Source organism: Pseudopodoces humilis, chromosome 11 (assembly GCF_049639895.1).
Source record: "Pseudopodoces humilis isolate 2021_Gansu_Grassland_sample_001 chromosome 11, ASM4963989v1, whole genome shotgun sequence".
Taxonomy (NCBI): domain Eukaryota; kingdom Metazoa; phylum Chordata; class Aves; order Passeriformes; family Paridae; genus Pseudopodoces; species Pseudopodoces humilis.
The window spans coordinates 2,418,108-2,442,224 of NC_142210.1; the positions used below are offsets into that span (position 1 = coordinate 2,418,108).

A 24,117-nucleotide genomic window follows, 5' to 3' on the forward strand; every position below is an offset into this window, starting at 1 on the left:
TCTGGGACAGAACCTGCATGCCTGAAAACTCTCACCTTAGTGCTACAGAAATCCTTACAGGGATTTCAGGACAGCAGTGGCTTCAGCAGGAACTTCTCAAGGAAACACTTCTGAATCACCAGAATTCCCTTTACTCCCACTGCAGATACACTCTTTCATTATTCCCAAGGGTACTGAAGTTATTTACATACATGAAGACTGATACAATCATAACTCATCCAAAAATCAACAGAAGAGCAGTGTGGGTTAAAAGGATTCACCCTCCTGCAGGTGGCCTGCTGTTTCTTTAATTTCACATTTGTTTGCTAGTACCCCCAAAACATAAAAATTTTTGGCAATAAATTTAGTGGCTTTCACATTTTCTGACTATTTTTCTCCAGCTGACTGTACTTGAAGAAGTTCGTATTTCTGGAGTATAAAGTTTAGAGCATTAAAAAAAAATAAAACAATTCCTTAAATTTGATTTTTATATTTGTACCTTTAGACCTATTCCCCATTCTGTGTGCCATTATTTTGTCTGTGATTCAGCATTTTATACCTCATGTTTACAACTACCACGTGCTCCTTTTCTGCCAGGTTTAGTGAAGGAGGAAGGATGCAATGTGCTACAGGAGGTGAGTCCTGCCAAACCCCAACAGCCTCTTTTCACCCCATTTGCTCTGCAAAAAGAAAGGCCTCAGATTTAGCAGTCTATAAGAGCATTTCAGAGACCCACACGTCTGTGCTTTTAAAATATAAAAATTTCTCATATTTAATGTTAACTGCCCACCTCTATGACTGGCATCTGGATCATTTCCTGCTGAGTGCAGAAACAGCCCTGATTTTTGACTTCTAGTCCACTGGAAAAAATGAAAAATCAGCTCTTTGCCACATGCCACAACATTTTCTTAGAGCAATCTGCACAGGTAGGAACAGAAGGAAAGTATTCCAGAGAGATTAGGCCATATTTTCTGTTCTGACTTTCACACAACCACCTGGCCCAAAACTACTAAGAGAAAAAGGAGGGATGTAACACATGAGGAAATGATTAAACACATGTAGAAAGGATGTTCCAGCTTAGATAACTGGTTTCTGTCTGCTTGTCAGCTGCTATTTCTCAGAATGCTATTTATCCACCCAAAATTATTGCCTACCCAGCTGTATGAGCATGTTGGGTGAAACAGGACTGTGCAGCTGGGCTGGGGCAAGCTGAGTCTGGTCATGGAGAGAAGGAATGAGGAGGAGTTCCCAGAGCAGTGACTTCTACACAAGGTGCCAGCGGGGCACACGGCTTCAAACACCCCAGGAATCTCTGGTCATGTATGGAAAATGCAGACACTACAGAGAAGCCTTCTCAGAACACAGCTCAAAGGGGCAAAAAGATCTAAAAGTGTGTTTCCACATACACATCTCTAAAATCCTGGTAGCAGAGACATACAGTGTATTGTTATGAAAAGCCTCTATTCCTGTCCATAGCCTTCTGTTTACAATAAATGCTATGAAACCCAACAAAAGCAATAATAGAAAGGGTAAAGAACCCATTACATCCCCTACAGACATACCTCTTTCCCACAGCAATCTAAAAAAGGCTGAAGGAAACTCTCACAAGCATCTGACAGCATGAATCAGAAAAAAAGTTACATAGCTCAAAAACAGTCATGGCAAAAAGGGTAAGAATTGTTAAAGCTCTTCCTTCTATTAAGAATCCAAAAAGGTCTGCATCAATACTTACCTTCCAAATGTAAACATCTGCAAATATTCTCATTTCAGCATGGTACAAAGACAGAAGTCTCAATACAGGAAAATGGAGAGAGCCAGTCTCAAGCCTTTCTCTTCCCAATTAAAAGATTAAGAGCAGATGAAGTTATTCTCAGCAGGACAAAGCTGTTGGATCCTCCCACATCTGACAAAAACCACCCTTTAATTGTTATAAATAGGCCTGTAAGACTGAGGGAAAGATCTGGGAATAAGTAGGGAAGACATGAGCTATAAATTCCTTACTTCCAAGTCCTGTTCTTAGGACTTCCATTCAGATTCACAGATTTGATTCAGATTTCATTGCTTTCATTCAGATTCACACCAAAGCTGAGAGTTCCTCCACAGCACGTCTGAAGAACAAGGGGAGGGTCAGTGGGAAGCTGCTAGGTATCCTTTCCCTACTGAAATGGATGGGAAATAATGCAGCAGATTTTATCCATAACCACACAAATCTTCCCAATCCCGAAATCTAAGATATCTGAGCGTAGAGAAAATGCCCTGAGCTTTTTGTCAGGCTGGTGACAATTAAGAGATTCAGTATTTCATTAAGGAAACCCCAACTCTCAGGAAAATACCAAACAAAAGGCATAATCCAATAGCTGCTTCCAAAATATTTACACTCCATCAGCATGGCCCAAAGTGGAGAAATGCAATCCAAACAGATATCCATGGAAAAGGCCCAGGACCGGGAACCCACATTAACCTCAAGTCTGATATGTTGCATGTATCATTTCATTTCTGAGGACAGATGAAAAGCCATGTCCATTAAAAATCACATGGAAGAGCCAGTTCTAGTGAGAATTGTGTTCACATACCATGGATGTGAGCAGGCTCCTCCACATGGTTACAGCACAGCAGCTACTTTGATATATTGACATTTCCTTAAAAATGCCAGTCTCCCCACACTGGGGTACACAGGGATGGTCCAAGTGCTGCTCCAAAGCAGCCCTGACAGCCTTGCCATGGGGCAATCACACAAAACAAAATGACAAAAAAGGACACAATCACGAAAAACCCACACTAGACAGGGTTAGTTTCCTTACCTTTTTTAGTTTGCTACCATTCTAAAAACTTTTCAACATGTTTTGTCTGAAAGTAAACACATGAATAAGCTCATTTGAAATCAAGTACATCTCTTTTTAAACTAAAGTATCCTCCAAGCCTGCCAACCCCACTGCTCTCAGTGGCATGGGCAAGCAGGGAAGCCACAGCAATCCAGAGTATCAAGAAAATGATGAACTAATATCAAACACCAATTCTGAAATCTGATCTAAAAATCCCCACATAACTCAGAACGCTCTCTCTTCCACTGAAAACCATGATCCTGTTGCTTTTACACAGCCTCCATCTGTCTGTGCTCCTGTCTCTTGTGTTACAGGAACTGTGATCTTCCCACGACTGGCACAGTGACCAAGGGCTTTATATGCAGCCCCAGCCCATAAATAAAATACCCCACAACAGCAACAAGTCACTTTCTGTTCATATCTGGGTGAAAAGAAAACTTTATCCTCTTTTTTTTTTTTTTTTTAACAACTAAACACACCTAATGGTTTAGGTAATTATGTCACACAGCATTGTTTAAAAGCATACATTCAAATGACTCTAAAAGGAAAAACATTACATCTGCATAACAGATTAATTAATTTGGCTAAAAACCCCCAAAATAATCTAAGTCATTCTACATTTGCCTTCTAAATCAAGGCCAAAAAACTCCAACGACAGTGTAGATGTAAACTTTAAAAAAATAAATTAATTTTCTGAGTACAGTAGTCATCCATTCAGTCTAGAGCTGGCACACTGCAAACTGAAATGCCACCATCACTGGGGCACAGAGCTGGGATGGGAATCTGTTTCTATTTCCTGTGCTCCCCTGAACATACCTACTTTGTGATTCTGCTCTCTTAACCTTGCAGTCTCAGTAATTTTCTTTTTAAGCCTGAAAATACAATGGTGAAAATGAAGAATTTCCAGTAAATTAGTCCTTTTGCACCAAGTTATCTATAAGGGTTTTACTCCTATTTTTATTGAACTGCCCTGTATTTACAATACTACAGTACCAATACCCTTGCCCAAAAAATATCTACAATTTTGGATCCAGAAATGGCCTAAGAAAATGCCTCTCCTGTTTTAAAATTCACAGAAAAAGGACTAATAAAACAACAAAAGGAATTTAAACAATTGATCATCTTTGGGAGAGAAGGGTATTTAATAAAAAGCTGAATTATCATTGAAATACCCCCAAACTGACAGTCAGTGGTCTTTTTATTCCAAAAACCACTTTGGAATAAAAGTAAAAAATAAAAAACAAATCCTTTGTGCAGGATTTTCATACACTTACATTCTTATTCAAATATTTGTCAGAACACATTCTTTCTCAGGTCTTCACCCACTTCTTTCTCAAAACATCAGCCTGACTTTGGCAAGCAAGAACTCGAGACTGGATTGCACGGAGAACAATTGGATTTCAGATTTCCTGAAGCATTCCTACAGCCAGCAGCAGAATCACTGGGCTGAGGGACTGCATGAAATCAGACTGAGCAATAACAATGGAAATTTCCTGATGGAAACACCATGTGAGAACAAAAGGGAAATAAAGGGAGAAAACCTCCCACCTTCTGGTAGACAGGAAGGAGACAACAGAAATTTCACAACGTGGTTGTGAATTAGGTGTGCAACTCCAGAAGAAAAAGGAGATACCAGGTAGCCAAACCTTCAGATTCATTTGCTCACTTTGCTTTTGAAGGCTTTTTGGGCTTTTTGGTTTTTCTTTAATGAATGAACACTTTCTCTCCAGCTATATTTGTGTTTTCTATCTCACAACTAACATCTCATTAGTTTGTAAGGCTACAGTTCCACCAGGTTTTTCTACTCTGAAAATACAGTCAGAAAACACAGCCTGAGAAGGTAGCGGGGAGAACAAAGAGGAAGAAAAAGATAAATATAAACCCCAACAGGTGAAATATGGACAGGGATAGAAGATAATCAAATCCATGATCACATGATAAATATCTGTGTGGTCATTAGACTTCTTCTTGTAGCACCAAGATGCCCTACCCACATTGCCTGAAAAACAGTTATAAATAGATGATGAAGAGACTGTCCCTGCCCCAAATTGCTGGCATTCTAGGCATCAAATGGCAGCCACAGCCAGACAAGTTCAGGAAGGCAAGTTTACATGATGATTATCAAGGCTAAACAGATGATATCTTATCTAGATGATTTGCTGTTTCCTTTTAAATGTATTTAGTGTTTATTTCACTCACCACTTCACATGGAATCATCCTGTCCTTTCAAAGCCTCAGGCCAAACAGTTCTGTAAAATCTGTACTTAATAAATTGAATGTTACAAAGACATCTGAACAATACAGCATTCCTGCTATCAGCCAAAGCACTGCAATTCCAGTAACCAGCCAAAAACTTCAATACTGATAAGTATATAATGATTTCCAGCGTAAGCTTCTGGCAGTATTCTCCAGTTATCCATAAGCAGAGCTCTGCATGGGCATTCCTCAGAAAGAACTGACATTTCACAACCCAAACCTGCACACAACAACCCTTGAAACAGGGAGCTGCTCACAGTGCTGGGGACTCCCAAATGTGACTGCTGACTGCCACTGGATGAAAGTAATTTCAGTGTAATAGGTAAGACTTAATGGAGGGTTTTCCTGTGTCTAAGGAGAATTCCACTATTAACAGTACAGTCACTAGCTGTAGTTACCCTATCAAGACTTATGTGGACATGATCATCACTAAATTTGGTTTGCAGGACAGTGATTTCCATGCTATGGCTAGAATTAAACATCCTTCTTAGGTTTTCATTTATTTTTCCACTTGATTTGAAAGCAAAAAGTCATCAGAATTTTCTTATTTCTTCCATTATTCCTCTGATCCTTCCTGTGTTCTTTTAAAGACTTGTAACTTCTTCTTTCTAACAAGCTGCCCAAATGACAAGCAGCAGCCAAGGGATACATTAATGCAAAGAAACACACAGAAATTACCAAGATCAACAGTTATTTATATTCTGAAGGAATCAGAGATGCTGATAAACACCAGCATCACAGGTGGATAAATCAGGCAGCGAAAGCACAGAGAATCTTTGCAGCTCACACATCTCTAACATGAAAGGGAGCACAGGAAAAGCCAAAACTGCACCCATCTGGATTTTTATACTGGGAGAAAAGGCTGGAATTACTGGCCTGTGACAGTACCTGACATTTAGATTACAGGTGACCAGCAGGGTGGGTTACAGTGGAAAATACAGGATGAAAGGTGTATTTTAAGTGCAGGAAGGGAGCACTATTAAGGAAACACAGAATGGAATCAGAAGTTTGATTAGGGAAATCATCTTTTCAGTATGATTTAAATAACCTTGAAAAAAAACAGTGAAAACCATTAAAAGCCATCAGATACTTGCTTTTTGTAATGTACCCTGTGGGAAATGGAACAATATGGGAAAAATCTAGAGGCACACAGTCTTAGAGGAAATGAGAGGCTGGAATTCTGCACATGCTCATTTTATGTTCAACAGGCACTACAGGAAAAATTTTAAAGGTGAGAGTTTATTTGGGGATTTTCCCCATTTAATTTTCAATTTGTACATAGAAATAAAGTAAATTTCCTAAACAGCAGATCACAGTGATTTCAATTTCTATAAAAAATGGAACAATACAAGACACCAAGTAAGAAATACATTAATTATTTCAGTAATGTACAGCATGAAAGCATCAATTTCAATCTAGAATCCTGACAAAAATGCACACACAACTTCTGAAAAGGTATCATTCCAAAGCATCACAGGTAGTCCCTCAGCCAAAAAAAGGTACCACCTCACACCATTCAGAAAGTTTAGACAGAACACATAAGCTGCACAGCAAGTTCAGTAATCTCCATTCACAATGTAATGTTAATATTTACTCACAGTCCCTGGCCCACCACCAAGATTTTCTTTTAATTTCACACGTTCAGAAGACAAAAGGTGAGAGCATTAGGGAACAGCACACTGCAGACTTTTTATTTTGCTGAGAAAAGGATAATTACAGAAAATAATTTAATACCCCCTTCCATCACCCCACATGCAAAGACTGAAACCTTACCAAAGCCCTGGGCTCTAAAATCATACATAGCATATAGAAGACAAAAATTTATAGGCAATTAATATATTTGTAATGGTAGAATTTCAGGATCAATGGACACAATGGAACAAGTAGGCAGTGTGTTTAAACCAGGAGGCCTGAAGCATAATTAAACAGCATCAGCACATAGTCAACAACCCCAATTCTGTTGTGGCAACCAAAAGATAACCTGGGCAAAAAGGAATTAGGGACAGTGAGCCCAACAATGGGTAATTAAACCACTGGATAATTGGTACATGTTGGGCTAGACTTGGCAAGCTCTGGAATTATCAGTCTCCAGGGTAAGAGGGAAGCATGTTCATATTTCTGACAGATTTCCCTGTTCATGCCCTTATGTAGGGCAAAATCACCCAGCCACGCCAAGATCAAGGACAAAAGGATCATCTCTCACTCCTGCAGCAAACACCTCTGGAGTCTACAATGAGACAAAATTCTTTCCCCTCTGAGGTCTCTAGAAATCTCTAGAAATCTAGAAAATACCTTTTTTAGAGGGATCCTGTGGTATATGATGTGCCACTTCAGGAAACGCCTTCCCTTCCCAGCCTCTCCCTTTCTCTATCTGCAGCACCAGCACAGGCACACTGAGGTACCTTCCACCAGTGCTTCAGGTCTGGAGACAGAGGGAATCCAGTCAAGTGCTGTGTTTCCATTTCAGCAGCACCAGCAGCAGCTGACACAAGGCTGGTTCTGCCATGGGGATGAAGCCAGCCAGCAATGCTCCAGCAGCAGGCAGCTCCCAGCTGAGAAGGGATATTCTGCATCCACAAGCCCAGCTCTCACTCCTGCTGGAGAACACAGATCCACTGGTGCCCCGGAGCAGGAGGGGGACACAAACACTCCAGCAGAGCCTCTCTCTCTGTAGGAAAAAAAAAATTGCCTAGAGCCAAAACTAAATTCTGCATCCTGGCAACTTTCAGCTCACAGGTCAGCAGAGTACAAACCAAGTGGAGAAGGGTGGGTAACAATTTGTCTGAGTAAATGACCAAGCAGTACAGGACTCCAAAAGCCTATTTAGAAAACAACACTTCTGCATTTCTATAATCCAGCAGTAAATAACAGGAACCAGAAGGACTGCTGGTGAGCTTTGGCAGGTTTCTGCTGGTGATGGTTGGGGTTTTTTTTTAAATAGCTCATTGATTTTGGATTGCATCCATCTCCAGCATTGTGGCTACACTTCATGTAGTAATTTACTTCAAACCAGAGTGCACATCTACAGCCAAGTCTTTGTTTTGTAAATGTCACTGCACTTCAGCACCATTAACCAGACACCCCTATTTCAAGCTGATATTCTGAAATTCAGTAAAAATAACTATCAGCAACAATGCAACAGAGCCAAATGAAAATGGAAAATGTTTTTGACTCCACACAGTGCAGTGTAGTATATTATTCCTTTCTGGGAGAGTTTGGATCAGTTGATTAATGGGCCCACTGGTGTTATCCATCCCAAGATCCCCTGACACCATCCAGTCATCCCCATTCCCCATGGAGGCTTTCAGAGGAAAACCTTTGTGCCTAAGGACCTTGTGGATAAAGTAGGCATAAACTTCCAGGCATTTTACTGACAACCAGAAGTTCTGTACTCCATGCCTGCTACAAGAAGCTTGCCTTTCCATCATTCATGTCCTTCCCAAGTTGCCTGCTTGGATTAGATGGTGATGGTAACAGGGCAAACCAATGTGCATGCATTGCAATGTCAGGGCAACTGCAGCTATTAGAAAGTGCAGCAAGGTGTTTTTCCAACCAGCATCTTCCCATTCCATAGGAAGCAGAAGGTGAGCACAGGTTTGCCAAACCCTGTGGGTTAGGAGTGAGAAGAACAGAGCTCCAAAACTCATCTTCCCTCCTGTAGCTGGGAGAACACTGGAACTGGTCCTAGCACCCAACCCTCAAGGTCAAATGAATGTTATTTTAGAAAAGCATGACAAATTAGTGCTTTATGACCAACAAGCTTCGTTCATTGAAGTTTTCTCTTCAGAGGCTAAGTGAACAATTCCTGTTGCCTGCTGTAATAACAAGTGCAGAGAACAGTAACTTCTTTAAACTGCTGAGCTCGATGTTTTTCACCGTTATCTCTGATAGCTGCTAATTTGGTGACTGAAAAGTGATGTAGCTTTAAAAGTATCTTGTTCTGCCTCTCTGCAGAGACCACAGGCAGAACGAATAAATTAGCAGTGTTTGGGTTCTCATTACCTCAAATTAGCCTCAGCAGATGATGACAGGAGCAGAGCCAAGCTGTCTGTGGGTCCTTACCTTGCACCTGTTAGCACTCCATGAAGGACACAGAAAAGGGAGACCAGGTTCTCTCTGCTGCCTGACCACAACAAAGCTTTCCTGTCAGATTACTGATACCTCTTCTGACAGCACCTTTCAGCCTGCACACCCACATCACTCCTAATCCACTAACAATGAAGCAGTTGCCATACTTGGAAGCGTCCCCAAGGAGTGAAGGGACTGCATGAGGAAATTGGGGCAAGGATGGAAGACTCTGCCAAATAACAGGTATCATCACCCCAGAGCCAACCATCTAAAACAATGCATTTGTTTACATGCAAGCCTAAAAGAAAACAGTAAGTTCAAAAGAGAATCTTCATGTTATCACAGGGGAAAGTGAGACACAAAATGAATGTGTTCTGTTTCATCATTCATTTAAATAGTTCTGCTGGGCATTTCAGGCTGCAGCCAAAGGAGCAAAGCCAGGCACATCTTTGGATTGGACATAGTGACCTGTTCCAAAATGCAGTTACAATAAAGCCAGCTGTGAAGAGGCAGAGAGAGACTGACAGGGAGGATCATCACAACAGGCACATCCTCCTCCCTTACACTGCTCCTGTTACAGCCTGGATCCCTTACTCATCTCATGCACTCCTCTTGTCTGTGATTGCATTTGGAGCACCTGGAGAGGGACTAAAGCCATGGTTATGACCTTGAGGCTCAACCACGGAGCAGAAGATGAGGAGAAAGCGAAGGCACCAGCTTTCCATGAGACCCTCCCGCAGGGCCCTGCTTGCACTCAGCGTGGCAGACCCCCAGGTTTTGTGCTGCTGTAAGATTTTACAGCAGCTGATTCTGATGCTGCACCTCCCAAGCAGCCAGCTGACCCTTCCATTCCTGCCTCTGGCCCTTCCTCCCGTCCTCTTTCTCATGGGGAGGGCATTTTTGAGCCTGCAACTGGTGCCAGTGGGGCTCTTCCTACTCAGACCAGTGCTATCAGCAGCTGAGACACAGGCAAAACACATCCATGCAGGAGCTTGGTTTATTAAAGTGTTTGAACAAAAATCACTTGCTAATACTGAAAACTTTAAGGGGAAGAACAGTGGGACTGAACCTTGGTGCTAAAGCTCTCCATATATAAGGATTGGGCACTAGCCCAAATACTACAAGCCTGCCCACAGCTGTGATATATTTAATCTGGTCTTACAGATTAATTATTTTGCACAACCAAATCCAGCACCTGTGAAAACTGTCTTATTTCAGCTGTGGGAAAAGCTACTTAAATAACATTTTCACTTTCAAGAAGACAACCCAAAACAGTATCTCTTCAAGTCCAAAATATCCACAGCCAGGTGCAGTGCCAAGGCAGTGTAGAGGGGATATTTAACCAAATTCATATCAAAACTCCTACTCACATGAGGAAGCTCCTTATTATTAATACTTGTGGCACTTAAATGTCCCCAGAACTGCCTTTTGACTTCTTTGAAAGAATATAAGGTATAACTTAAAAAAAATAAAACAAAACCCCAACATTCTCTTTGGATGTCTCTTTCCTTACAAAAAATTTGTCTTTTTTTCCCAGTGAAATTTAACTCCCACCACTATGTTCTCAGAGATGGACTACTGCAAATCCTTTTCTTACACCACAGTAATCTTGAAAGTTATTTCATCAGTTTTGGTGTAATATTAACAATATTGTCTGCCTGAAGTGCATAAAAAGCAGCTAAAATTTCCTTTCCTCAGAAGCAGGCAGCAAGGCTAACTACTGCTTTGCTTTGACTAAACCAACAGTACTAGAAGTGTATATATATAAAAGCAAATTGTGCATGAAAATTGTACAAGTAAACACCACTCCGTACAAATGAATAAAGTCCTATTTTTCAGTAAGTCTGAGTCAGTTCTCACTGCTGCAAGAAACATGAGATCTAAAAGGCATCTGAAAGCTTCTAAAATCAGGGTTTAATTTGCTCCGACTGTAAAATGTGCTGTTGGCACACTCACTTTATCATTCAAAATAGCAACAAGTGAAAACAGACCAAAAGGACAGAGCTAATTCAAGGCAAAGATCTTCTTTCTCAGTAAATGTCTCGAACAGCACCACTTTTAGCAACAGAATGTTTACCCAGCACAAGATAAAGGGAGAGGCTTTTCACTGACACCTGGGACAAAACCAAAGAACAAAAGCAGCTCCCAATGCAAGCCAGCAAAGTTACATTTTTCAAGTGTTCCCACCTAATGCAGACAGAAGGCCAGCCACAGCAAGTCACAACAAACAACCTATTTACCCACTCCCAGAAAATGCTTGTAAATTTAAACTGTGTGAAATGTCTAACTGCCCCTTTCATTCCATCAAAAGGCTTCATCAGCAATGGACAATAAAGCCTCTGGCTTGACCTAAAGGGGCTGGTAGGTTAATCTATTCTGACCTTACCTTTATTCAGTCATAATACTGAAAGATTGCTTGAATGAATAACCAGCATTTAACAATGCCAACAGCCACCCTTTCACTACAGTGCTCCTCTGAAGAGCCCTCCAAGCCAATTCTTTAATGAAAGGGGATATCAAACATTTTCAAAAATTAATTGTAAAATAAACCAAAATACCATTTCTCACTCATGGGTAAAAAGGAAATACATAAAAAAAAAAAGCAGAAGAAGAAAATTTCTCTTGCCCCTTCATGTCTCTTTCAGACTTCCACCATCACTTATTGTCAATTTTAGATAATATGCTGTCTCTTATTAACTGTCACTCACATCTTTTATTTATAGCATTTTCACTCAGATGGGAGAAACCAGACATTAAAAGGTACTACTGATAAAAGCTAACTTCTAACAATAGGCTTAATCATTTAGGCCTCAACACTTGGTATTTTAATAACTTCTAGCTTCATTTCAAAAGCCATTCCATGAGGGTGCTCAGCACTGAACATGGAAAAGCAGAGTTAAAATTAAGCACATAATTAGACCCACAGAGGTCAATAAGCTGGATTCATCACTCATTGACTGATTTAATCACTCAACCCTCATAAGTTTCAAGTTCACAGCCTATATTTAAATGCCCTTCTAGAGAAAAGCCTCCAGTACTCAACACTACAGTGCACAGTTCTACCCAAGAATTTTCCTCCCTGTGACAATACAATAACCACCTGTATGAAGGAACTCAATAGTTTGATATGTGCCTTTTAGAGCAAGGTTTTGCATTTTGTCGTGAAGCAAGAGCTGTATTCTCATTTGACATAGCAATTAGAGTGCTTATTTTTCACCATCAACAAACCAATTCATCTTCATTTAATGTTCTATACCCAAAAAATGGTTTGGCAACACAAGAGAATATCAAAAAGCATGACCAGCAGGCATTGAAAAGATACTTGAAAATGCCTTTAAAATTCCACACTAATCCCAGAAACAAGATCTCAACTTAAATCTATTCCTAATTAGATTTAGGAGGATGCTTAACATACCAGTCAAGATTAAGTGCCATCACCTTTATCCAAAAGCACAATCATCAAAGAACTGGGAAGAAGCAAACCACAAGGCAGTGACAAGAGCATGCAGTGCAAGAGGAATGAAAAATAAAGATAAGAGCTTTCCTTTGGATTGCAGAGGATACTGTCATAAATTAATCAAAGTTTCCTACCTTGAAAAGCTGTGATGTGACCAACTATCATGTACTTCAGCTCAAAGTTCAGTGCCTGGATGCTCTGAGTCCTCTCCCTTCGGACAGCTGCCTGGTAGCTTTCTTCCATTTTTTTGGTGCAACATGTTGGTGCCCTGTGTTGACAGATCTGTAAATCTGACTCTTAAAGCAAACAAGAAAAACACAAAAATTAGAAAACCCTTGAACTTACGCCATAAAAGCAATGCATCCTAACATCAGAAACACCACATTTTAAAATATGAAACAAGACAAAACCCACAAGAAATGACAATGTGAAACTCAGCTGCTGTCAGAAGGACACAAAGTTGGGATTATTTCATTTGAGTAACATGAGATTATCAGCTGATAAACTATTTTACACTGTTAAGAACACTGGGCACAAAAGTTACCTGAACACAGTCAGGGGCACAACAGTATCACTGTCATGAAGCTCCACCATCAAAAGGGCAGTATTTCCACTGAACACCTTTTACTAAATGTACCAAAACTTGAACGTGTGAATGATAACCATGCCTCAAATTAGGATCCAATACTCACCACCCATGTTGTGCCTCAAGGAATCACCCATTCACCTCTTACACTCTTAAAAAATCTCTGAGCTCCTAGGAGCTCACCAAAAAATAAAATAAAATCTAAAGCACTGCGATCACTCTCACCTTGCAACTAGAGAAAAAGTTGAAAGCTGATTAAAAACTTCATTCTTGTAGAATGTTTTTATTTTTTCTTAAATCATTCCATATTTGTATGTGTTTCAGGAAGTTTAATATCCTTGGTAAGGAAACTTAAAGCTACATCACAGAGTTGTGATGGACACACTCAGGGTCTGTTCGTTCTATACCACAGGATTTGCAGGTGCCAGAAAGGATCTGGTACAGACTGCAGATGAGTATTTTCTGATGCTCCACAGGTACATGTTTTTAGAAGAGGAGGGAAAAAAAGCAAGAGGCTGTTAAGCAAGCAAATCCAAAGCCAGGGGTGTACATAAATAGCAGAGCCCAAAAAGTCACACAGTATTTAGTGTGACAGTGTGTCAGGGGCTTCCCTCCCTTCGCCTCAAGGCAGCTGGTCCTGAGACCAAACTCACAGGGAGGAGCTTCCATAAATCTCCCCTCACCAGGGCAAAAATTAAAAACATTGAGTTAGCTGAAACATCTCATTTAACTAGAAAATGTTGCTTCCAGTTTATAGCCGCTCTTATTTGAAAGTGAAGCTAATTCATGTCAAGAAAGTCAAAACCAAAGTAAAATATTTCAATTTACTACATTTGTATATAAGTTTGCAAACAGATGACATTGTCACAGACTGAACTGAATCAGGATACCAGTTTGGAGGTGCATTTGTTTCACACTTCAATCTAATCTCAAAAATGGGAAACAACAACTCTCCCCACTGCAGTGTGCTATAAATCTATATTGTGATATTGGCTTTCGCAAGTATTAAGATGAATGCTATATATTATATGCTTTTGCTATGTCTTTTTCTCTTGCTAGCAAGTCTTAGGCACAGGTCAAGAAGAATTTTGGATTTTGGGGCAATGTCCTGTCTGTGCAAAGCAAGATAACCTCCAGGAAACAAATGATGGGGCCCAGGCTGCTGTCAACACTGACCGGCTGCAGAAGGAACCCCAGCCCAAATGAAAATGTGATAAAGGGAAATAAAATCTTTAAGATGCATGCTCTAATAAGGCAGATTCAGGGTGTAGCCATGCAAAATGCTTCTTGGAAAAGTATGAATGTGCTTTAAAACCCCACAGCAGAATGGGATAAAAGGAGTGTTCCAAAGATATCAGGTGTGCTCCTGGCAGCACACCAGGGCACCCGGCTGATTTAACCCTTTGCTTCATTATCTTTGTCTCCTAATTTTCTTTTTGTTTATATTAAACCTTTTATAATTTATTGAGTGAACCTCGTTTTTCACAAGTGTGAGCCCCAAACCCTGCTGGAGGCCCTGGCAGAAGCAGCAGCGGGAGGGCTGCACGCTCCTCACCTCATCTGCGCCCAGCCGCCAGAGAAGCTGTCCCAGGTTGAAATTAGCTTCTTGGACAGGCTAATTTGAACTTGGAGGGGTTCCCTGATCCAGCTCAGGCCCTGAACACATCTGTGCTGTCACAAGGAGCTGGGGGTCAGGGAAGGAGCACTTCTCTGAGCTGGCACACCGAAGCACACTGAAATTGCGATACAGGCCGCGGAGCAACGCGGCCATCCCCAAACAGGGGTCCGGGCACAGGGGCTCCGAGTGCTGCTCGGCCCCTGCAGTGCCGAGATGCTGACACCCAAAGCATTTCTCCTCACAGCACCCCTCTGCAGGCTTGTTCCATGGAGCTTTGCAAAGCTCAGGCCTGTATCGAGAAAGGTTTGAAATGGCAGGAGCTTTGTGCTGACTGTGCTGTCCCCAGCATTCCCCCCTGAACCCAGGCACACGGGAACCTGCCTCTCCTCCAGAAGCTTTAAGGATATGGATATCTCAGCTGGAACTGCTCTCCTGGGATTCCCCAGCCAGCTATCTCCCCACCATGAACGCTCCAGGAGCCTGAAGACTGGGATTTGTTGGTCCAGAGCCAAAATGTCACAGAAGGCACTCTTAAATAGAAACAGCGCTCTTAAATAGAAACAGCACTAAGCCCCTGACAGTTCAGGAGCCTGATGTAAAACACAGAGCATTGAAAGGCCAGCAGAGCAAGCCCTGCTCTCCTCACAGCACTGTCAGGTCAGTGCTGTCATACACACAGCCTGGCAATCTCATTTGCTCCAGTATTAGCCTCAGGGTATCGCTTTTAACACAATTATAGAAACCTAATAAAAGGTTTCACTGCTATACATGCCTGGGTGCCGAGATTAAATTAGAACTCACTAGTAATATCTTAATGTCTCTAATAACTCTGATACTAAATTTAGTTTCTCTCATCTCTTTCATCTTGATGAAAAATACCCTCTCCAACGGGACGAGGGGAGGAGCAGTGACAGAGGGGTGGCCGAGGGGCTGGGCTGAGCCCCCCAGAGCCAGGGTACCCCATTAGCCCTGCTCAGAGTTTGCTGCCACAGGACAGACACAGCCTTAGGCGCAAACTCCTCCCTTTCTTTAAAGAACAAATCCATTCAATACACCAGAGAGAAAGCACCTTCCTGAAATACACAAGTTACCAACATCATCATTTCAGGATTTCACCATGCTAATCTCCCTCTCGGACTTGCTTCCCAGCTTTCCCCAAGGTGCCTCTCATTTCCTGATCAGTAATTTGGGAGAAGCCTCTACCTCAACCTCCTCCTAAAGCAGATCTAACTACGTAAGAGCTTCATCCAGTCAAGTTTCAAGCATCTACAAAGATGGACAATACCACAGCCTCTCAGAACCCGTTTCAGTATTTGACTACATTCATAGTAAAATAAGTAAATTTAAAATTTCTATCTAATTCCCCATGTTCCAACTCACATCTGTGGTTTTTCAGCATACAGCCATGTACCTACAAGAAACTGACTCCACTTTCTCTATTTTCTCCCAAAAGGGAGATGAAGACAGCAGTATGGCCTCCTTTAATCTTATTCTTCCTACAGCTGAACAAACCCAGCTCTCTATTCCCGTGTGTTCCAGCCCCTGACCGTGATGGGAGCCCTCTGCTAGACTCTATGTCACATATGCAAAGCACCTGCATCCACAGCACCCCTCTATTTCATTTTCTTATGCATTAACTTACTGACAGAGCAGAACATTTTCAACTCTACATGCCTGGGCTTCAATTCCAAAAGGTTTATAGCTTTCCTAAAACAAATTAATTTTCTGCTTCAGATCAGACGTAAGGATTACTCCACTGATTATGTACATTATTTTTCCACTCAAGCCTTTTCCCCTTGAGTACCGGTTAAAACCGTGGCCTGGCTTACTTGTTAAAGTGAGAAAAACTACAGACTTTAAACCCTTCCTGTTATTATAAAAAACAGGATAAAGTATCTTGCTCCACTTTGGAAAACAGTCACATTCAGAAGTGCTGGAAAAAAAGCACCCAAAGCACATGTGTTTTGGAATGCATCAATGATCCCTGTGGAAAACTACTGTGCAACCCCAAAGCAATTAATACATGCCAAAGGCATCACCTTCAGACACTTCCGTGTCATAATTATAAATTACTTTAGGTGCTAAATGGACAGAAAACTGTGTATCCCTACCTGACATCCATCTGGCCAGCTCTATCCAAATCAGCTGAGGAGTATTTTGTTGTATGTGGAAAAGTTTTTGTTTTGAATCAAAAAGTTTGGGACTTCATTTTGAGCTTTGGTACAAACAGAATCTAAGACTTTGGCCATTAAAACTAGCTGAATCAGTATAATTTCCCAAAAGCAGAGAGGCCTGTTTAGCAAACAAAATTAACTTCTTCTAAAAACTGAATATACATTAATTTTGTTAGCTGACCATGCAGTTTAACAGTTCTGTCTTTAAAATGCTGTACACACTGTAAAAGCCATACTCTGAAACCAGAAAGCCAAACTTTATTCACTTTAACTGAATTACCTGCACCAACTTTTTCAAAGACAGGCTTTTTCAAACAAGCTGAACCTCTAATTTCCACTGCACAGAAGAGTTCTGAGCAAGGCATGATCAGAGGGTGAGCTCAGTGCAATCTGTCTTTTGACAGTTTTTGCCTTTGTATTTTGACAAACATTTCAACAGTATTTCCAAACAAAGCTTTAGTCCAAAGCCCAAGATTTTAATGTTGTACAAATATCTTCAAAGACTCCAAGAGTGATTATGCCTTAGTAACACAGAGAAAGGTGCCAAAAGTATCTTGCATTGTGTCTGGCCCAGCTGAGCAGGAGCCAACACTTCATCCGTCTTGAGACTCATCTGTCTGGTATAGCTGCTGCCTCAGCTTGAGGAAAATTCAGCAATTAAGCACAAACTAATGCAGGGGAAGAGGCTAAATAAAATGAAAAAGGAACTATTCCCAACCAGGGCTCTCCTGGCTTACTTGGGGTATGAGCAGAGCCCACACCAGCACATCAAGGAAAGGGAATCCAGCCACTGCAGGCTGCCCCAAGTTTGAGAGGTTCTTTTTTCATGTAGCTCTTGTGCCCCAACAGTGCTAAAACCATCACCACCTTCACCTGCAAGACTGCTGTCAGGAAACTCATCCCCTGGCCATCCTCACCTAGCAGGGAGCACAGCTCCCTGTGCACAGCCTTGCTGCGCCACAGCTCAGGCCCACTGCAAGCAATGAAATGTTTTCAACTAGAAACTAAACTAAACTTCAGCTAAAAAGCAAAGTATCTTCAATTCATCAGCTCAACGTGTGCAGAGTCAAACAGCAACTATTTCATCTGTCACTGTGTAAAATATGGTAGTTACTATGCTTGAAGTAGTGCCAGGAATTAGCACAAAAATGAACAAGCCAGTGCACCAGTGCTCTGGGACATAAAATAGCAGCTAACTCAATAACCCTGCTCTGTGGCCTAGGGGTAAAAGGCAGGTAAGCTCCAGGGAGCAGAGTCTAAGTCAGACTGAGGTGTCTTTTCTTCCTGCCTCAGGTATGCTGGAGCCAGGCCCTCCCACACACGTTTTCTGACTATGCAGAAAGAACTTTCCAATCTAAGTCTTTCCTCTGTTTTGTTAAAATAATCCAACTATCAGTTTTAATATAAAGACCACACAGGCAAAAAGCACATTAAAAGGTCCCTTGAAAGCAAAAAGCTCATGAAATACCAAAGAAGCATCTATATGTAACTTGACAACATGCATACATCCAGCAGTTCGGAAAACACAAGTTATGAAAATCTCCTTTCCCTACATTCCTTCTTCCAGAATGTACATTACCAGAGATAGTGTTTAACTAGATCATTTGCATTCTCACTGTTCTTTTGAAATACTCTGAAACATAACTAAGGCTTTGACCAGATGTGCTATTCCAGTTGAAACAATCAAGGCCAAAAGATAAACACCTCAAATTTTACCAAGCACAAATTAGATAATCTACTAATGAAACCACTAGCAAGTGTAGCTGCTTCCAGCTTTGTCAAGTCAAATAGCTTGCATTTGCTCAAGAGTTCTTGAGCAGACATGGAAACAAAAAGTATAGAACACCACAAAATGGAAGAACTACTTGATGGCACTGGAATTAAACCTGCAAAGCTAAGGGTGGTGGAAACCTGGAGTGGGACAGAAGGGGAACAGCAAGAAGCACTAGATGCCTTGATTCCAGAGAGCTGGCAGCATCAGCAAGTGCCACAGCTTGCAGGACAGCTGGAGACCACCAGGCACCAGCCCTGAGCAGCTTCCAGAGCAGGAACTCTTCCAAACACACAGCTCTTAAGGGCCTGTTGCTAGGTGCATTTTGTTCAAGTTTTTCCCATTTCCCTCTGCTGTTTGCCTGGTTCTCACTGCTCTTGTATTCTGATTTTTGGTGTACCTTCTGCCTCACCCCATAGGTCACTGCCTGGTAAGATTTTCACCTTGGCTTGTGCCTGGACCCAGTGAACAAAAAAAGCATCTGGGTTCTCTTAACCGAATGTGCCCGCTACTCACTGGAACCCACAGAGGCATAAACCCTTCACTCTTCAAATTCCCTCTCCTCAGACAAGATTCCCATCTCTTGATCCTTCCCTGGCCCCTCAGCTGCCCTTCTCCCTGCCTTCCTCCAAGTGTTTGCACATCTGTGGGACGTCCTGGAGCAGCAGAGCCGCTGGACACATTTCCAGCCCATGGGCCACAGCTTCCCCTCAAGGAGGAGCAGCTGCTGCAGGGAGAGGACTTTTCATGTCACTCACCCTCAATTTCCCAAGCTGTTCCTTAGAAAGTCTGGCTGTACCCAGGAGGCTGAAGGCAAAGAGCTAAGAAGGCAATTGGAGTTCATTGTTCCTTGCCTCATGCCTGTTACCAGACCTCTGGCAAGGAGGAAGAGGGGCTGGAACTCACACACAGGAATAAAAAGTCCTGTAACAAATCTACAAAACACCTACAATTATACACTGGAGATTATCCAGTGTTTCCCTGATTGTCAGTAGTGTGTTGGAAGATGCATCTTTGCCATCAATGCCAAACAGCCATAATGCTACTGCTGGTAAATAGACTCTTGAAGGAACAAAGAATTATTAACTTCCCACAGTTCACTACCCCCTCCCTCTGGTCTTCCCCACACCAGAACCTGCAAAATTTCAGTGGGAAGGCACAAAACCCACTCTCCAGAGTTTCACTGCAAACTCTTAATTGAACATCTGAGAAGACACTCAGCTTGGTACGTGCAGGTAAAGAATCCCTGCCATGCCCAGGGATTGCACTGTGGCCATGGCTCAGTGCCTTGCACTTTTTTAGATGGGTGATAAATTCTTTAATGCTGATTACATTTAATAACTTCCCATGAGCCCAGCGCTAAGTGAGATATTCTTTGAAGGTGGATGTATCTGGGAGGCAGCAGGACTGTGACTGCTAAAGAGCTTGCTAACTATACAGCACATGCAAATTCAAGAGATTTACACTCTCAAGGATCCATCCTTTTTTCTCCTAGAGTTAATACAAAAACAAGAAGACTGGTGTACATAAAGTACATAATAAAACAACTTAGGTTGGTAGAGTGAGTCTTCAGCAAGGGGGTTTCTACAGTTTCTACATTTACTGCAATGCCAACTTCTTCCTCTGTTTTCCTGGGACAGCATGTATAGCTGAATGCAGAGGTGAGAGAAAAATGACAAGAACTTCCATTAATTTAGATCTATTATGACTTCTCTCATTATGCCTTATCACTTTCCAAGCAGTAAAACCCACACATTTTCTCCATCACTAACAAAAAATCATAAACACACACAAAATATTTTCTAGAGGAGTCTAGTGAATCTTCCTACTCTGTATCATCCAAGAGCAATGAACTCATAGCTGCATTTCTGCTCTCCAGAGAGGACAGCATTTCACTGCCACAGAACCCTGCCTTACCTAAAGAATGAGCCACAGAAACCACAAGAGGTGGAAAGCCTAAAGTGGAACACAGTTTACAACAAAACTGAATTGTGTTTAAATGAAAGAAGTAGGCTTCTAGCCCTGTACAGTCAGGGAAAAAAACACCTTCTGAATGCAAACCACACAGCCTGCCTATCTAGTCCTACAGGGAGGACATAAAATTCTTTATGAGAGGTGTGAATCACTTCATTCATCTCAACTTCAAACCCTAATGATAATTTAGACATTAACAATTGTTTTACCAGCTTAATAAGAATTACTTCCTAATTTGCTTTACCTGCTGTGGCAAAGCACAGAAAATTTCAGATATTGACAGGTTCACGATAAAATGTATTTCCTATTTTTCTTCATTTTATCTGTCAACATAAAAATCTGTAAGAAGGTAAGAAAGAAGAAATAAAAGCAAAGATAAATCTAAAGGAACCAAGGGACTATTGGACATTTGGGCTACAGCCTCAGAAAGGGAAATTGCAAGAATAATATTTGAGAGGAGAGGAATAGCAAGTCCTCAATACTCCCTTTCTTCCCAAAATTTGAGTACTTCTGTTTTTGCCATCTCACTTGAAAGCCATACATGAAGCCAAGTGCTAAGACAACTGTTTTCTCTTCTTTAAAAATACGTACTAGTCTTGCCCAAGTATTAATTTTATAACCTAAATCCTACTGTTTTCAATGAGGTTGTCCTTTAGGCCTGTAACACCACTTTCGTGTATGACTTCAGAATGAGAAATGGCTGATTTCCATCAGTTTTTACCAGCATTTGAAGCAATTTCTTTGGGATCCCATTCTCACTTTCATTATTTATTTTCAGGGAGAAGAAACATGAAAACTATAAAAACCAAGGTGAAATACCCAAGATTTTTAAGAGCAGCACCATGCACTCTTAATACTATTTACACAAAAGGAAGAGCTGAACCAAAACTAAGCAACTGCTTGCTGGACAAGACACCCCTCACCAGGGCCAATTCTTCAACTTCATCACCCATGACACAGTAATTAATTAAAACAGGCTGCAGCAAGACTACAGCATCACAAGGTCTCTGCATCTCGTTCCCTTTCTGTGGTTCCTTACCCAGACAATGCCACTGCTGTCACTGCTGCCAAACTGGACTCTGATGCCACAAACTGGACCCACAAGCATTAAGAGGGATCCCACAGCAGGAGAGACAGGAAAGAGCCCAACACACGTGACAGTAAATGCAAAGGAACGCTAATCCAGCATAAATCTGAGATGCTGACAACCCCACAGGTCACATACAAGATGCCAGGAGCCTGTTTTTGATGGTCTAGGCTGAACCTAGATTTTTGCTCAGATCACTTCTCCCACACTAGACCATATCTGCAGGAAAGAGGAAAGATAAAAATATCAGAGAGCTTGGTTTAGCACCTCCAGATGTCAATGGAGACACCCAGAGGCATCAAGTCATACAAAATACAACAAAATACAACAAAATACAGACACAGCGCTGGGCTGGGCTTCATGTGGGGATTTAGCAGTCTGAGACTAACACAGCTCTGTACCCAGACTAACACAGCTCTGTACCCAGAGAGCTTTGGGTTATACTCTGGAGTAGATCCCAGAACAGGGATGACAGCCAGGAATCCCAGGAAAACCTGCTCTTAATAAGAAAGAGAATTTTTCTGGAGAGTCACAGACAGTCCACAATGAAACCTCACCTGAAGGGGCCATTCCCTGATTTCTGGGTACCAGCCATACTCACTGCACAGGACATGTTCCACCAGCCTCTCCAGGATCCCAGCACTGTGTCCAGCAGCAAAACCTCTATCTTTCTGGGACTTCTTGAGCCAGGATAATGGATTCTGAAACAGATACTGCTCCCCAAGGGCTGAGGGGAGGCAGGAAGATGTTCTAAAAGCCTTTAAGCTGAGACCACAGACAAACAACTTTCAAAACCCAATGTGGAAACCTCTGATGGGCTCCTACATTTGGCAATACTAAAATGTCCATTTGACCTTAGGCCAGTCCCTTAGGCTCCACACTTTGTTTCAAACATGAAAAAGAGGAAGATCTCTTTCAGTAGTTTGCTTAGGCTAGTAAGCAATTCCTAGTGGAGAGTGCCCTCTGCTAGGTGCACGTTCAGTGTTTTCCTGCTTTTGATTTGGACCCTCTGCACCTGTTCTATAAATTAAGAAATCATGTTTCTTCCCTGCCATCCCTCCAACAAGGCACCTTCACAGCACATTGAAATGATTATCCTTCCCCTCTCGCTTGTGCATCACTGCTGGATCTCTGGGGGTGGCCAGCACAGCCCCTGTCCCAGAGCTGCCTGGAGCCAGCTGGGCACAGAGGCAGGGCTGGCTCCTCTCAACCTGCCTGTGGAAAAGCCAGGGGTGGGCAGGGGGTGGCAGCCACCAAGACACAGCAGCCAAGCTGCCACAAGCTGGCCCCAGGCAGCCCTCGCTGCTCAGCTCATGTTTTGGCACCTGTGATAGTGACTTAGAACAAACTTGCCAAATCTAAGCCAACAGCCCTGCCAACAAATGACACTGAGACTTTTCATCACGGCTGAGGTTTATTTCCATCAGAGAAGGCACAGCAGGTCTGTTACCAGCAAGGGGGAAGCTCCCAGTAAGCTTTAGATCCCAAGCAGGTACAGCCAAACCACAGCTGCTTTTGGGGGAATGCAAATGTTTAGATTTCCTGACATAGCTAAGGCAAACCAGATTAGAAAGAATAAATTTGATTATTGCAGTTTGAAACTGAAAATGCAATTCTTTAGCCAAATACAACTTTGGGCTGCTTCGAGTGCTAACAGATATATTTTTTCCCAAATTTCAAAACTACGATTAGGAGATTAAAGCCAAGTCTTCCCTGAGCAGAAGTTTGAAAGACTTTCTCTGAGAGCTGTGCTTCCAATTCCCTTTTTTAAAAGCCTTACTCTGTTTTGGGAAGCCAGTGGTTTTTCTACATATGCTTTTTTCTCTTGCCTTCACACTCATTACACCACTCCTTTTAACCACCATGTGAAAAGAGAAGGAACTCTGCACTAATTAAAGCTGGATCTTATTGTGAGTTGCAGGGAGGAAATATTCTCACCATCATCACGGGGCAACCATGTAAACCCCTGGGTATGTTCCCCAAAAATTATTTAGCAAGCCCCTGCTTCTTCAGCCTTCCAGATCCCACTTTTTTGTGTTTCCTTGTGAGAGGACAATGGAGCAGAACACAGGACATAATGGTTTGAGATTTGGTAAGAGGGATGGAGCACCTCTCCTACAATGAGAGCCTGAGTGAGTTGGAATTACTCAGCCTCCAGAAGGGAAGGGTTGAGGTTGATTTAATTACAGCCTTCCAGTACCTGAAAGGAACCTACCAAAAAAATGGAGAGGCATTATTGCCAAGAGCATGGAGTGACAGGACAAGGGAGACCAGATTCAAACTCAGAGTGGGTTTAGATTAGGTATTAAGAAGAAATTCTCTGCT

At 41.9% G+C, this 24,117-nt stretch overlaps 1 protein-coding gene across 1 annotated transcript in view; it reads right to left on the minus strand.

The window, feature by feature from the left end:
- The window catches only part of LOC102099531 (glypican-5-like), a 328,856-nt gene that overhangs the window by 292,887 nt on the left and 11,852 nt on the right, over positions 1-24,117 (minus strand). Inside the window, exon 2 of the mRNA XM_014258398.2 lies at positions 12,717-12,878. Coding sequence (XP_014113873.2) covers positions 12,717-12,878 — 162 coding nt within the window. The remainder of the gene's footprint in view (positions 1-12,716; positions 12,879-24,117) is intronic.